At 40.7% G+C, this 15287-nt stretch overlaps 1 protein-coding gene and 1 long non-coding RNA gene across 8 annotated transcripts in view; one reads left to right on the top strand and one right to left on the bottom strand.

The window, feature by feature from the left end:
- The window catches only part of PAG1 (phosphoprotein membrane anchor with glycosphingolipid microdomains 1), a 143728-nt gene that overhangs the window by 55676 nt on the left and 72765 nt on the right, over positions 1-15287 (bottom strand). For 5 of the 7 annotated variants that reach the window (XR_003429364.1, XR_003429365.1, XR_003429366.1 and 2 more), the window contains 2 exons: positions 9655-9754; positions 7202-7297 (listed from right to left, as the gene is read on the bottom strand). Coding sequence is in view for 2 of the 7 variants with exons in the window: in XM_027089771.1 (XP_026945572.1) it covers positions 7202-7297; positions 9655-9726 (168 nt within the window). In the remaining 5 variants the exon portion in view is untranslated. Of the gene's footprint in view, positions 1-3316; positions 3414-7201; positions 7298-9654; positions 9755-15287 lie in introns of those variants that run through there. The other 2 variants (XM_027089775.1, XM_027089773.1) reach the window with 2 other exon arrangements.
- Positions 545-4878, top strand: LOC113611151 (uncharacterized). Its single transcript, XR_003429367.1, has 3 exons — positions 545-595; positions 3093-3199; positions 3284-4878. It is a non-coding gene; the product is annotated as an uncharacterized LOC113611151 (long non-coding RNA).

Here is a 15287-nt window from a genome sequence, read left to right as displayed (position 1 = left end):
TAATTGCTTCTTTTCACTGAGAGGTGCGACAGGAAACTACAGGAGATGCTCATTTGATGTGGATGGAGCAAGGCAGGCGGCCAAGAGTGGATTCACATTTTCTTCTAATCAACTGACGATACCACTGGATTTTCATCTTCCTTCTGCAAATCACTAGATCTCATATTACCAGTCGTTTACTGGAGAATGGCTAGAATCTCTTTAAACTGACTACAAATAATTATTGCAACCTCTTTTCCTGGCTTCATTAAAGGCTTTTTCACCTGTTTTGACTTGCATAGTGACACTTTTGCAAACCTCTATGGGAGATATTTTAGTTATTTAAACATTTTTATGGTATATAAGAAGGAAGTGACTTAAGTAAAATTAAAAGATTTTTTTTGAAGTTTTTTACAAAAAAGTTTTTACAAAACTTTACACGTTTTGTAAAGTCTTTCTTGAATTTGTTACAATATTGCTTCTGTTTTATGTTTTGGTTTTTTGGCAGCGAGGCATGTGGGATCTTAGCTCTCCCACCAGGGATTGAACCCGCACCCCTGCATTGGAAGACTTAACCAGTGGACTGCCAGGAAAGTCCCAAATTACTTGATTTTAGGTAAGTTATTATTAAAGATTATAATATCATAGTCATTTAAATATAAATTTTAATAATCCTATTTTGACTTTTTCCTATTTAATAAGTGATGTGCTATTTAATTAACTTTACCTTCATTACCTCATAAAATACATGACTTGCAGACAAATTTTTGAAAAGGCACACGGGTGTATGATTGATTTGGGAACCAAATATATAAGTTTTAAACTATATTGAATATATTCTGATATCAAAATAGAAAATAATTGTTTCCATTAATATATGTCTGGGTATCATACATTTTGAACAAAAATAATCAAGCTATGATAATTTTGTGTTTACTTATAAAACAATAAGGCAAAAAGTTTTAGGTTGCAGTTTGTAAGCATTTCTCTGCAATTAATATATATTTGATTTGATTTGACTGTTTTGGTAGCTTATCAGGAGGAGTGTGAGGACACATATATTAAGGGTATGAATGACGTTTATTTCTGATAAATAAAAAGCCAAATTGTATATAATTGTCACTACTTTTCTTTTTTTAACATTGAATTTTATACCAGACAGATATCCTAATAGGCTAATATAAAACCTACCAAATATATTAAGATACTTAAGATTTACAGAAAGTATAATTCAATAAACACCCATGTAACCACTACCCAGTTTAGGAAATGAAACATGACCAACACTATGAAAAGTATATAAGAATTTTGACCAGATGACTGAAGCTTATAACATCATATCAATGCTTCTTAAGCTTATTGTCTCACAAATCAGCTATCCATGATATGTATAAGGTAACAATCTATGACTAATTAAAACTAAAACCTCCATGGGAGCCTGCAGTGTTCACATGAATCATAAGCATGTTTGCTCATCTGACTGTCACTGATGGCTTTGTATACTCTTAAGAGGTCCTCAAACAGTATTATGTTCTTTAAAAATATTTATGTAAATCACTTTTACTAATACTTTCTTTTTTAAATTTTAACTTTTATTGAAATATAGTTGATTTACAGTGTTGTGTCAGTTTCAGGTGTACATCAAAGTGATTTAGTTATACATGTACTAAATATATACGTATATTTTCTTTTTTCAGATTCTTTCTCATTATAGGTTATGACAAGATACTGATTATAGTTCCCTGTGCCATACAGGAGGTCCTTGTTGGTTATCTATTTTATATATACTAGTGTATATTAGTTAATCCCAGTCTCCTAACTTATTCCCCCCTTCCGCTTTCACCTTTGGCAAACATAAGTTTGGTTTCTGTCTGTGATATTTACGAATACTTTAAAAATAGAACTTGGATTTGAACCTTTACCACCCTGGACAATGTGAAACCCCTGGGACACCTTTGACTCCCAGTGATTTTGTCAAGTGGCTACTGGGAAACCCTAATCCAGGCTATGACAAATGGTAAAAAGTTAGAGACGGATGAGGAAGATAGATGAGGGTCCTGGAAATACAGAGTGAATGTGATGACCACATACAAAGATCACACAAATGTGTCCATCCCAGAAGTGCGATCCCTCAAACCTTGGGCTTCCATCACACAGCTCTCTGGGTTCTGGAAAAGACTCCAGAGTCCAGGGAGTCAGAACCCAGACATACCCATGTACACCAAAGGAGAGCTGGTCTCTGCAAAGTGTAATGTTTAATAAATGAGGCGAGGGCTTCCCTGGTGGCGCAGTGGTTGAGAGTCCACCTGCCGATGCAGGGGACACAGGTTCGTGCCCCGGTCCAGGAAGATCCCGCATGCCGCAGAGCAGCTAGGCCCATGAGCCATGGCCACTGAGCCTGCGCGTCTGGAGCCTGTGCTCCGCAAAGGGAGAGGCCACAACAGTGAGAGGCCCGCCTACCGAAAAATAAATAAATAAATAAATAAATGAGGCAAGGTACCCACAGCTACCTCTGAAGCATGTCTATGGAGGTTCCAAATCTCTTTGGTACCAGCCTGTGACAGAGACAAAATTTCTACCTAAAAGACCAAAAGGCCATAGATTTAAAAAACCATGGGAAAATTTTGATCTTAAAACTGGGAATAGTTGTTTCTCCGGCGAAAATCTGTTTGTTCCTCGCTTAGCACCCTGTTAATCATGAATCTGTGATCATAGTTCTTTAAAAACTGTTCATTAGAAAACACAGAACAATGTTCCGTTCTTTCAGATCAACCATGAAGGCTTCTACAGAATTCATTGTGCACACTAATCTCCCTCCTTCCCCCACCTTTCCTACCTTCTATTCCTTGTGCCTCATTTTACCCCTACCTTTTTAAAACTTACTCTGTCTTGATGTGCTGTATATTGTGTCTAACTCTTGAAAGCCCTTCTGGAGAATATAAACAAAGTTCCCAGCTGATAAAGATGAAAAGAACTTAGAGATAACCCCATTCTATCCTCCATATTTAAAGGTGGGCCAGAATTTAGGAATCCCAAATGTAGCATATTGGTCTTTCCTTAATACCCGATTACCTCCTGTGACACTGGGTTTTCTTGTCTCTCCTCCACCCAAGGGATGTCGCTAGACGTTTCTCCCTACCTGAGAGAATAAGAAATTTAGGAAATTCTGCCTTCTACATCTTGCTTTGGAGGGACAGAAGAAAATTCTGAGAAACCCGCAGTAAGTAGATCAATTTTTGTTTAAACCACATCTGTCAAATATATCTGATCATAAATAAAAACTTTTCTTTCTTTTCTTTTCTAGGTGCACCGTGGAGAGCTGCACCCCTTAACACACCTCAGAACACGCTTTGGGAAGGTCAGGATTAAGGCAAGGCTGCTATCTAACTCCCCATGGCAGTTGACAGAGAGGAACGGTCAAACGTCCACACACCAGCCTGAATAGTGGCTTCTCTCAATGTTGTCAAGTCCAGCAACACTGCTGCCCTCAGAGCCACCATCCATCAAGGTACAGGACCTAGTGAAAAAGTGCAGAAGAAGAGGGATGGCAACCACCCTTGGCCTTTGTCCCAAGTGATGCTGTGCAGTACAGCTCACCTGACAGCCCCGGGGGCCGGGGCCTGGAAGCCTGGGTTTCCCATGCAGCATTAATCCGTACCCACTTTGAATTCTGGAAGGACAGTGGTTACAAATCCTTCTTCCACTGACATAAACACCAAGAGACAGAGGGTGTACAGTTCCAAACCCAGCAATGTCACACATCGTGTGTACCTCTGCAGACTGGCAGGTGTGTTTATAGACCCCAAAGGGATGTGACAGTTCAGCAAGATCTGCTGTGGCACAGTAGCCACCTTGGGGGCGGGCACACGGAACCCTGAGGCCAAGACTCCGGCACAGGTGGCACTGCTGCTGTGTCCTCTGCCCTCACCGCCTGTGGGACTTTGGACAAGTTACTCACCCTCTCTGAGCTTCAGCTTCCTTTTCAGTAACATGGGAATAATCATAATAGTAGTAGTAGAGCAGTCTGGCGGATTAAATGATTTAATATTTGCAAAGTGCCGAGACCAGTGCTTGCCTCACTGTACATGCAATATGTGTTGGTTAAATAGGATAGTGTCATTGTGTTTACTCCAATTTCCCTCTATTGGTATATGTCTCCTTTCATAATAGACAAAGATGACACACAACATTGGTGAAAACAAGACCGTCGCACTCCTCGTTTTGAGACAGCCAGGCCTGACTAATTACAAGGATACAAATGAGGCCAGGCTTGGCAGTGCTGCTTCCAGAGGTGCACATGCTGACTCTCTGGCGGGCTGGGGTAGCCTGTGATGGAGAGCCTGGCTGTTACTTGCATACACTAACGATCAGGCCTCGTGCACAGTTACCAGAGATTCCAGCAGAACGGGAACATGCAGGCAGAACAAGAGGCAGGGCTGCCAGAATCACAGGTGGGCCAGCAATTGCCCTGCAAACTGCATCTCTCAGGGCTCTCCTGTCCTGCTTCACGGGCAGCGCCTCCCAGGAGCCCCTGGCAGGAGCAGTAGGGGCTGGTCCTGCCTCTGCCTCACCTCCCTTCATAGTCCTTACCTCAGCTGTTAAAAATAATAAAATAAAACTAGCTTTAAAACAGACAAAATAAATGTGCTCAAAAGACAATAGAGGGAAATAGTTTGGTAAATCTTGATTAATTTTTCTTGATGTCATTGGTATTTACTTGAAAATAGCATCATATAAATATATTTTATATATTTTAAAAGGTTAATAAATATATATTTATAAAGATTGTCAAATATGTCTTAAGGAAATGTACATTTCTTGAAAAGAAAAAGCAAAGCAGGTAATGTACATGAATAATGTCCTAAGTTGTAGAATAAAAGCTCTTCATTAGGTGTGTAAGACTAATCCTTATATAAGTCACATAAAAAGCTGAGACTGGTTTGCTATCATCTAATAGCTGACTGTATACTGATGTCATCATAACTGTAATTTTAGAAATGTCAGAATTTATATCATATAGTTCTTGTAAAAAGAGATGCAGGGAGATCTTACAAATACCAGCCAAGATTGGGGAATATGACACGTCTCTCTCTGAGCATAAGGACAGGGGCTGGTGAACTTGGCTTGGGGTGGCTGGGCACACTTGCTCTCAGGGCTCCCCTGCATCAGCTCACGTGCTGTGTCTGTGAACATGGCAGCCTGCAGCCTGGCAACACCTTTATCTGCTCTGGTGAGAAACACAAATGCACACACACACACACACACACACCCCGAGTCCCAGACACCTGGTGCTGTGCTCAGGGAAGTGGCGGAGTGGGATAAACGCAGAGCTTTTAAGAAGCACAAACCCCAGGCCACTGCAGGGTTTGCACACTGCTTTGAACCTTGGCTTTTACAGTTGTTGCCTTTAAAGTTCTGGAACATTCTGAGCATGGCGCCCTCTCACACTGTCTCTGGCGGGGCACTTCTTACCCCAAGGCACATCTTTTAATGTGTCTTTTTTTCTCTTATCTCAGGCAGCTCCCACTTGTTTCTGTGAATCATCTGATGACATGCACGGATTATTTTTCGTTGATACCGACACCTGAATGCTTATATGTAGGGAGCAATCTCAAAGCAGGTCTAGTGCGTTTAGAACGTATTTCTCACCTTTCATGATTTTAATTTTTGCTCCTACAGTATTGCGATAGGCAGGCTGCTCTCTTAAGGACTTTTTCCATGTGAGACATGCATAATGCAATAGTGAAGCAAACAATTACTTCAAGGAAAACGATCTCCCCAAATTATGACTTGCATCTACAGTCACAGAGGCTATTAGAATATATTTTTTCAAAAAGCTCTAAGCTGATCCACTGCTTAGGATTTTGAGATTCCCCACTGCTCTGCGATGTTTCCATTCTGTATGCACAGCACAGATTCCTGCCAAGCCTATTCCAGTGAATAAACAATGTCTTCTCTGTCAGAACAGAGAATGAATAGTATCACAAAATTCTCCTCTAATGTACCGCCTCCACTTTCCCGAACCAACCCCTTCAGAAGAGAACAGGCAGGATGAAGACTGGGGAGGAGAACATTCTTCTCCCCCTGCCAATCTGGAACTACATTCTGGCCAGCTCAGGACCAAGTACTGTCAACTCTATATCAACTGCTAAACAGAGAAAGTTGACAAGTTTATTTTCTTTGAAATTGGATGGTAGATTTTTGCATTTCTGTGTGTGAGTGCACACAAATATCTTTCTCGAAGGAAGGAGGCAGTTCATCCACTATAATTTCAGGGCCTGGTGAAAACAGCTTTTAGCTACAGACTGAGCAGCAACAGGGGAACTTCATAAAAACGACACAGCAATTTGTGTTAAAATATTGACAGCTAATTCATGAGTGATGGAGCTGACTAGGAATTCAGCTGCTTCTGTGAAGATCTTTATTCTCGCCAAGCTCATGATTCATAAAGAAAATGCCTGGAGTTACTTCTCTGAAACATACAGTATGATGCTGACAGATTTCTCTTTGGTGTCTCTGTCTCATATTTATTCTCTGTCTCTGTCTCTCTGTCTCATACACACACACACACACACACACACACACACACACACACACACACACACACCCCTTCCCCTCCCCCGAAAAGAGGCATCGTGAATATAATGTTCCAAAAAAGGACATCATTCATGAAGCATTTACCACCAGCCAATGAAAGATTTACTTAGTAGGTATTTTCATAAAAGAAGAACACAGATTTCTTTTAAACTCTCCCATATTCGTAAGTCTCAGTTGGTGTAAAATACTGTGATTCAGGTTTTCTCCCCCTTGTGATGTGAATACAACATATATCTTATTTTAACCCCTAAAAGGAATTACCCAACTCTTTCCTCATAAAAGAAGAAATGCTATTTTTACAATTAGACCACACTGCTTTTTGTTTTCATGAATATCTGAGAGACACTGACACGAAGAAAAAAATACAGATTCCCCTTTCTCCCCTTTTTCCCACACATTTTGAGTCCAGCTCAGTGGGCTCCCAGATTCTGACGGCATTCTCCTGGTAACACATTTAGAAGAGACTGCAGGATATCCCAACAGCGCTATTTTCTTCCCTCCGGCTCCCTCTCCTTCTTTCTCTCCTATCACTCTAGGTTTGTACCAGACTAAACAATTAAGCCTTTGTGCACTACCGCTGCGATCTGCAAATTCTAATGATCACTGGTACAATGGTAATATTTACCTTGAAGAAAGGTTTGTCCAAATAAGTATTCAAAATGCTGGCAATGTATTCCCTTTGAGACGTTGTGGTGGTGAATGTTCTCCCTTCCTTCTTGGCCTATAACCAAAGAGAAAAAAAGTTAGGGGGAAAAAAAAAAAAAAAAAGACAGATGGATAGAGACTGTGACAGATACTGGTCCAGTTCACTGTAAAAATGCTGGCACATTTATGCCAAACACTGAACAAAGCAAACTACAAAGTAGAGGAAAAACTACACATAGTAGTGGATGAATAAAAAAATTTCTCCGAAATAGCAGCCAAGTCAATGTCTAATCAAATACACATCAATTTACTTGCTCTTTCCCTATTTTTCCTAGTTTTAGGACAAAGAAATCTATGTGTTATTGTAGTGATACTGAAATCCAAATAACTGTTGTCTGAATTTGAGAATAAAACAAGTGATTTATTTGAGAGGAGTATGCTTCGAGGTAAGGTAAGCTGTGATTTCATTGTGAAAATGTCTTACGAACAACAGTATCGTTGATGCAGCGTGAACAGTGTGGCCCGAATGGCACACCGATCTAATCCTGAGTGGTTCCTTCATCCGTTCCACTGTGGAAATGGGGAAGGTGTGCGGGAATAGAGGAGACCACAGGAATGACTTCAGTTGATCTCCCATCTGTTTTTCTGCTCTGTGTCTGGTGCCCTGCCTTTTCTCCATCCCCCTCTCCTCTCCAATTCTCTTCCCATCCTCTAATCTACATCTCCTGTACTGAACCTCTCTTGTACATAAGATACCATGAAAAGTACAGTGACGAAGGGAGAAGGGCAGAAGGATGAAATGAATAAATAAATGAATCTACAAGGAGAATATCCTGGATGTTGTCTAAGATTCAGAACCACGCAGTATTTTACAGACTGAGATTTTAATTCCTGATTTACAATATAAAAAACTGAATAGAACACCAGCCTTCTAGATTTGCATCTAGTGATGTTCTTTTATTAGGACCACGTATGATCTCTTAGACTGAGTGTTGCTTTCTTCCATAGCAGAATCAGCAGATTATTTATATTATCTGTAGGTACATCAATTGTTTCCCTGACAGTTACCAAGTGAGACATGGCCGCCTTTGTTTGCCACTGCATTCAGCGACATTATTATTTTCTTTTTAAAAAGTAAGTCTAAAAAGATTAGAACAAGACACATAGTCACGGGCAGTCTTTCTCCAACTCAACTCCAAGTCTTTGTCAGTCATGCAAACTAAGAGAGCAGGGCTTCTCTGGGTGAAGGGCTTGACAGACAAGAGCCCTTCTCAAGCCATCTTTCTGTCTTTCATTAGATTTCAAATCAAACCTCCTCCTGAACTCCTGCCATACAGATATGTTTAGATGTGGATTCCAAACCTCTCCACTTCCCCATGTTATCACTGTCAATCCCAGAGAACTCTCTTGAATTCGTTAGAGATGTGAGAAAGATTTATTATCTAAAGCAAATTGCTACAGTAAAAAAATAAAATGAAAATAATAAACATTTTTCTTAAAATGCCAAATCTTATTAATATGTATGGGAAATAATGTTTGCACATACTATCTGTATTACTAGACAGGAGTAAAGAGTCTGATTTTAAAACTGAACATATTATTTGACAGCTAATTTAATAACATAAAAGTGGTGCATAATTTTGCATTTTCAGAACATGAATTTCGCGAGTTATGTTTTTATTCCAAGGAAACAAGGTAATCAAGACAGTGTGGTACCGGCATAGGGTAGACATCTAGATCAGTGGAACAGAATTCAGCACCCAAAAATAAACCCATGTATCTATGGCCAATTGATTTTTTGACAAAGGTGCCAAGACTATTCAATGGGGAAAGAATAGTCTTTTCAGCAAAAGATTATGGGGCAACTGATAACCAAAGAATGGAGTTGGAGCCTCAGCTCAGACTGTATAAAAAAGTTAACTCAAAAATGAATCAAATGCCTAAATTTAAGAACTAAAACTACAAAACTATTAGAAGAAGACATAGGGGTAAATCTTCGTAAGTTCAGATTTGGCACTGGTGTTTTCGATGTAATACTTCCAAAAGCACAAGTAACAAAAGAAAAATACGTAATTTAAGTTTCATCAAAATTAAAAACATTTTTATGTTTTAAAGGATACTATCAAGAAGGTGAAAAGACAACCCAAGGAATGAAAAAATATAGGTGTAAATCATATCTGATACAGGACTTTTATCTAGAATATGCAAAGAACTCTTATAACTCAATAATGGAAAGACAACGCAACCAAACACAGGCAAAAGATTTGAATAGACATTTTGCCAAATAAGCACATGAAAAGATGCCTCATCAAGGAAATGCAAATCAAAACCACAATGAGATATCACTTCATACCCACTAGGATGACTATAATTGACAAATCTAAGATAGTAGCAAGTGTTGGCGAGGATGTGGAGAAATCAGAACACTCATACCTGGCTGATGGGGATGTAAAATGGTACAGCCACTTTGAAAACAGCCTGGTTGTTCCTCAAAAAGTGAAACATCGAGTGATTTTACCCAGTAATTCCACTCCTAGGTATATACCAAGAGAAATGAAAACGTTAAGTCCACACAAAACGTGTATGTGGATGTTCACAGCAGCATTATCCATAATAGCCCCAGAATGGAAACAGTAGCAATGCCCATAAACTGGTGAATGAATAAACACAATATAGTATATCCATATGAAAGAATATTGTTTGACCATAAAATGAAATGAAGTACCGACACATGCTAAGACACAGCCGAACTTTGAAAACATGCTATGTGGAATGTCAGTCACAAAAAAACCCCACGTATTATCTGATTCCATTTACATGAAATGTCCAAAATAGGCAAATATATAGGTTGCTTAGGGCTGGGGAATGATCGTCATGCGGATGATAGCTAAGAGTTATGTGGTTCCTCTTTGAGGTAACTCGAATGTTCTAAAATTGATTGTGGTGATAGTGGCACAGCTCTGTGAATATACTAAAAACCATTAAATTGCACACTTTAAGTAGGATGTGAATTATATCCCAATAAAGGTGTTACCAAAACAATATTCTAAGGAATGTGGACATTACACATTACAATGTCAGTCATTTTCTAGATCAATCTGAAATAAATACGGCAACCCCAAGTATAATTGTAGCTGGAATCACTGGAGTCGCTGTACTGAGGAAGAGTCTCCTGGCTCCACTGAAAACTATCATAGTCTGACTGAGACAACCTGAGTGTAATTCTGCATGGACCAATATTCCTTCAGGTCCTCTCTCATCCTCATGACTATCTCTGAGTGTGGACAGCAGTTAATTACTGCAAACAATGACTGATCCAATCAAATAGCAATCGTATGCTTTCAATGCTGATTTCTTTTCCCACTGAATGGAAGTTTGGACTTCTGAAACCAGGTATCTAATCAAATATGACTGGCCCCCTACCCTGCATACACTAAGTCAGCAGAAGGCCAATCTTAGCACTGCTTCTTCTATACCCATTTCACTGACAGTTCTCACGAGGACTCTTACCAGCTTCTTAACATGGATGATGTCATTCATAAGAGGCTCCAACAAACAAACTCCAGTAATTCATGATGCTTCTTGCCTACTAACCTGAAGCTTGTGCTGGCTAAAGCCTCTCAGAGGATCTGAAATAGAATTCTATTTCTGGGCCACTGAGACTATGCACCTGACAGATGGCATGGGCCCAAGCCCCACCTGCCATTGCTGAGGGGAAGTTTAGGGGGAGGAGCATTTCTTCAAAACTATGCCCTACAGTCCCTCCTAAGGAAGTAGTGATGACATTGACAGCAAACCTCCCTGCTATCTGTGTAGATAAATACTGGGATCTGGTAGCACAGACTTCAGAAACATGAATCCAAATTCATGTTTGAGAGGCTAGACATCTACTCAGTAGGAGACTAGACTCAAGGAGCTCAATGAGTAATTCTTAAATTTAAAAGAAATTTAAAGGTGAGCTATAAATCAACATCACTTGATACTTGAACCCTTTCTACAATGTCTGTAACATCCAGTTCATGAGTGCAATGTCAAAAATACTTGGCTAAATGTAGCAGTTAAAAGTACTGAGCGATGAATGAATCACAGTGCCTAAGATATAATAATCACTCAATATTTATTCGCTGATTGAGTAACTTTCAAAAAATCAGAGCAGACTCGAGGATATTGCTACAATAAAGCCACTCTCAGTTGCAGTCCCTGAAGACAGAGAAAGGAGTAGGACTGCAGGTCGCTCATGATAGACATATTACCATGGCAATATATCATGTGTGCAAATGCCAGCCAAGTAAATACTATCCTTATCCACGCTGTAGTGGAAATAAACCAATAAACGAAACTTAGACCTGCTATTCCAGCCTATGCCAGATTCCCTCCCATAAGGAAAGGCTTCCAGAAGGAATCCCCTTCTACCTCTTGGAAGCACTGCTAGGTTTGAGCTAGCAGTAAGGAAGGCTTAGTGGCTGCAACCTTAGTTGGCGTCCTGGTTCTGATATCCAGGGCTATGCAGAACAAGTCCAGTACTTTCCCTATATGGCAACCTTTGAAATACCTGAAGATACGTGTTTAAAGAGGTCCCTCTTCTGCTGCCTTTTAGTGTCCCCTTCTCCATTTCAAAGAGTATAGTTTTGAGTACCACCTACTATGACTCAAAAGAGCACAAAGGCTATATGGAGAAGGGAGCTGAGTCCTGGCCAGGCCTGCTCATGAGAGCAGAGCATGCTGAGAGCCCAATCCAGCTCCAAAGCCCAATCTAGGGACCAAACACAACATCCAATGGACAAGGCAACCTTGATCTGATTTAGCAAATAGTCCTTATCTGGGTTTTGGTGATGGTTGGTACGGGAATTCTCAGGGCCCAGCTATCATAGGGAGGGCAGAACTATCAGCAGGGAGCAAAAAGCTGGGCAAGTCAGGAAGGTGGTCCACTATTGTCCTGGAGGTCCAGTCACAGCTACAGAATCTGGCCACGGGGCAGGATCCTTGGGTAAGAGGCACACTTCTCTAGAAGACCTCCTGGTGAGACTGAGATAGACCGTGGTACCCAAAGTAGACACTGAGTCCCAGACACGTAATACACAGGAAGACAAAGAGCTGAAACTTGGAAGGTCAAGGAGTGAGTCTCAGGGCAATACCATTCTCAGCATGGGAGATCAAAATTCAACAAACACACTCAGACAAGCATTGAGCAAGATGATTATGGGCGAGGCACAGAGAGAACATGACGAGTGGTATGCCCTGCAGCACTGCGAGTTTAAGGATTAAACATCTTAGTATTTCCTGCTTTAGTGAGAACTGAATTCAGATCTGGGGAGGGCGAGACAGTGCACGCAAGAGGACCAAGTGGGGGAGGAAACAGGGAAGGTAGGAGGAGACATGCTGGCGGCTGACACTTTCATTTGCTGGTGTTCTCTTCTAAATGACTAAGCTCGAAGGCAGTTCTCCAGATGAAGTAACACTGCATCCGGGAAGAGGAGCTCGTCCTTGAGTCAGTTCAGATGCTACACTTTTATTTAGAAAGCCTACGATCACCGAAGCTTTTCTCACCAGCTACATTATACTGTGGGCATCTATGAATCTTTTACTTGATTCACACAAAATCTAAATTTGTTTCATCTACGATGCTGCTAAGCCACATCTCTCTTTACTACCTTTTTGCGATTTAATTGGTGGTGGTGCTGAGATGCTCTTGTCATCCCCGTTCCATGTCTGCGTCTTAGATGTGGGTCATTGCATTAAATGTCAAGTTGTTATCGAATTCTGTTTCCTTCATTTGTTGTTACACTAGCCACCTCTCCCAGTTTGCAGCCACGCATTTATAGTGTTTTACCCAAATGAGTCCTCATGTTGACTAGAATAGGATTAGGTTCAAATACCAGAAACCTTTTTCCAGGAAGAAAGCCATTTATTAATCAGTTCCCTCTGGATATACTTACCAAACCAGTTATTAATCGAGCTCATTATACACACCCCCTATTTGTCCAAATGTTAAATGTTAGCAATGTGATACCCTCTGGTTAAAAAAAATCAAATATATCTCTAAACAAGTATATGCTATTTGTTATTAATCCTTCTGAATTCTATGATGGGTTTCATAAATTGTCAGTATAACAGAGATCAACCTCAAAGCAAAGACATATACTTCCATTAAAATTTCAATATTCAGCCTTTGACAGTAATCGTCCAAGAAAACTACATACTAAATATGCATAATGGTACAGCAATGAAAGGAGTAGCTAAGGACAATGTATATGGGCTAAGGTATACTGTGCAGTATTGGAAAACATAACTTATGACACTTCCTTCTCTTGCATTCTTCTTTCCCTCGGGCTGCACTTCTCTCGCTAAGCTCCCCCATGTTTTCTGGCCATTTTTTCTTGCTGGTTCTCCCAGCTGTGTCTCTCATTTTTTCCACCCAGCCCCCCACCCCCCAGCTGCTTTAGCTCACACTTCCAGCCTTCCTGGTATTTACTGTGTTAACAGTTCTAGTCATCACACCATCTGATGTCTCCTGCTTCATTTTTCACACAATCTAACAGCTGAAATCCCTGATGTATGCAAAGCAACAGTCCATTAAGAAAAGAGTTTTCCTTATCGAGAACAAAAAAAAATGGAAAAGGCAGGAAAGGGTAGTTCACAGAGGTGCCAAAGAGAGGCCACTATGTAGATAAGATGAAAGAAAAAAAAGACTTTTTTTAAGCCTCGAAAAGATTATGACACTGGGAAATCTAAAAATCCCCTTCAATGGTGTGGTTTAATGAAAATAATCCCGTTTCCAAGAAGAATATATTCTAGGGAACAGATGATAAAAATCCTTAAACACGTACCCTTATACTATCTACAATATACAGAACCCAGGTAAGCACTGATACAGTTATAATACATATACTAAGTTATTAACAAATGACATTTTCTTAGCAAAGCCTTCTTTTTGTTAGTATGTTACATGGAAAGAGGCTTAAAATGACACCTTCTACTATAAGGCTTATCTGTAAGCCTGCATCCCAAGTGAACAAGGCTTGGGCATGAATTCCTTGCAGTTTCAATATTAACAGAGAAAAAATCAAAATGACCAAAGCGCTCAACAGGGAAAAAAATCCTTTCTTAATGGCAAAAAAGAGAATAGCTTACAATATGCAAATTTAATGTATTTAAGGAAAACTGTGTGCTTTTCGGATATCTGAACAAAAAGCAAGGTAGCATAAACACTAACATTAAAAAGATTAGCTTCGGGGGCTTCCCTGGTGGCGCAGCGGTTGAGAGTCCGCCTGCCGGTGCGGGGGGCGCGGGTTCGTGCCCCGGTCCGGGAGGATCCCGCATGCTGCGGAGCAGCTGGGCCCGTGAGCCATGGCCGCTGAGCCTGCTCGTCCGGAGCCTGTGCTCCGCAACGGGAGAGGTCACAACAGTGAGAGGCCCGTGTACCGCAAAAAAAAAGAAAAAAAGATTAGCTTCAGAACTTAAATGTTGCTGCAGTGAACGGAAAATAAATTGACTCCTCTAACTACTAGTTTATGAATTGGAAGTAAAAAAAATGTATTTAAAACATCCTCCTTTAGGCAAAGTAAATAAACAGGGAATAATAACCAGGGCAACCAAAGAGGTCATTCATTCCTTATTCACCTTTCAATGATATCTCCTTGCTTAAAAAAACCAAAAGGTAAATATTACTCCATTCCCTTTCACTCTGTGTATCTGAAAACCTGTCTTTTGGACTGGGACTTAAGTTGCCATATATTGAGTCTATAGCTTTGGCTTGTTTTTGCCGAAAGACAGATACTTAACTGGGTAGCCACCAGGCCCACCGCCTTTATCACAGAGCCTCAGATCAGCCTTCAGGCATTTCCCCACGAGCGGTAACTACCAGTTTCGGGACCACCCAAGGGGTAGTGAAGTTAGAGGGTTGCGGTACGCGGGCCTCTCACTGTTGTGGCCTCTCCCGTTGCAGAGCACAGGCTCCAGATGCACAGGCTCAGCGGCCATGGCTCACGGGCCCAGCCGCTCCGCGGCATGTGGGATCTTCCGGGACTGGGGCACAAACCTGTGTCCCCTGCATCAGCAGGCGGACT

Source organism: Aethalodelphis obliquidens, unplaced genomic scaffold (assembly GCF_003676395.1).
Source record: "Aethalodelphis obliquidens isolate GAN/ISIS:26980383/991018 unplaced genomic scaffold, ASM367639v1 scaffold68, whole genome shotgun sequence".
NCBI lineage: Eukaryota > Metazoa > Chordata > Mammalia > Artiodactyla > Delphinidae > Aethalodelphis > Aethalodelphis obliquidens.
The sequence above is the reverse complement of the archived record's forward strand: the minus strand, read 5'-3'. Positions and strand labels throughout refer to the sequence as shown.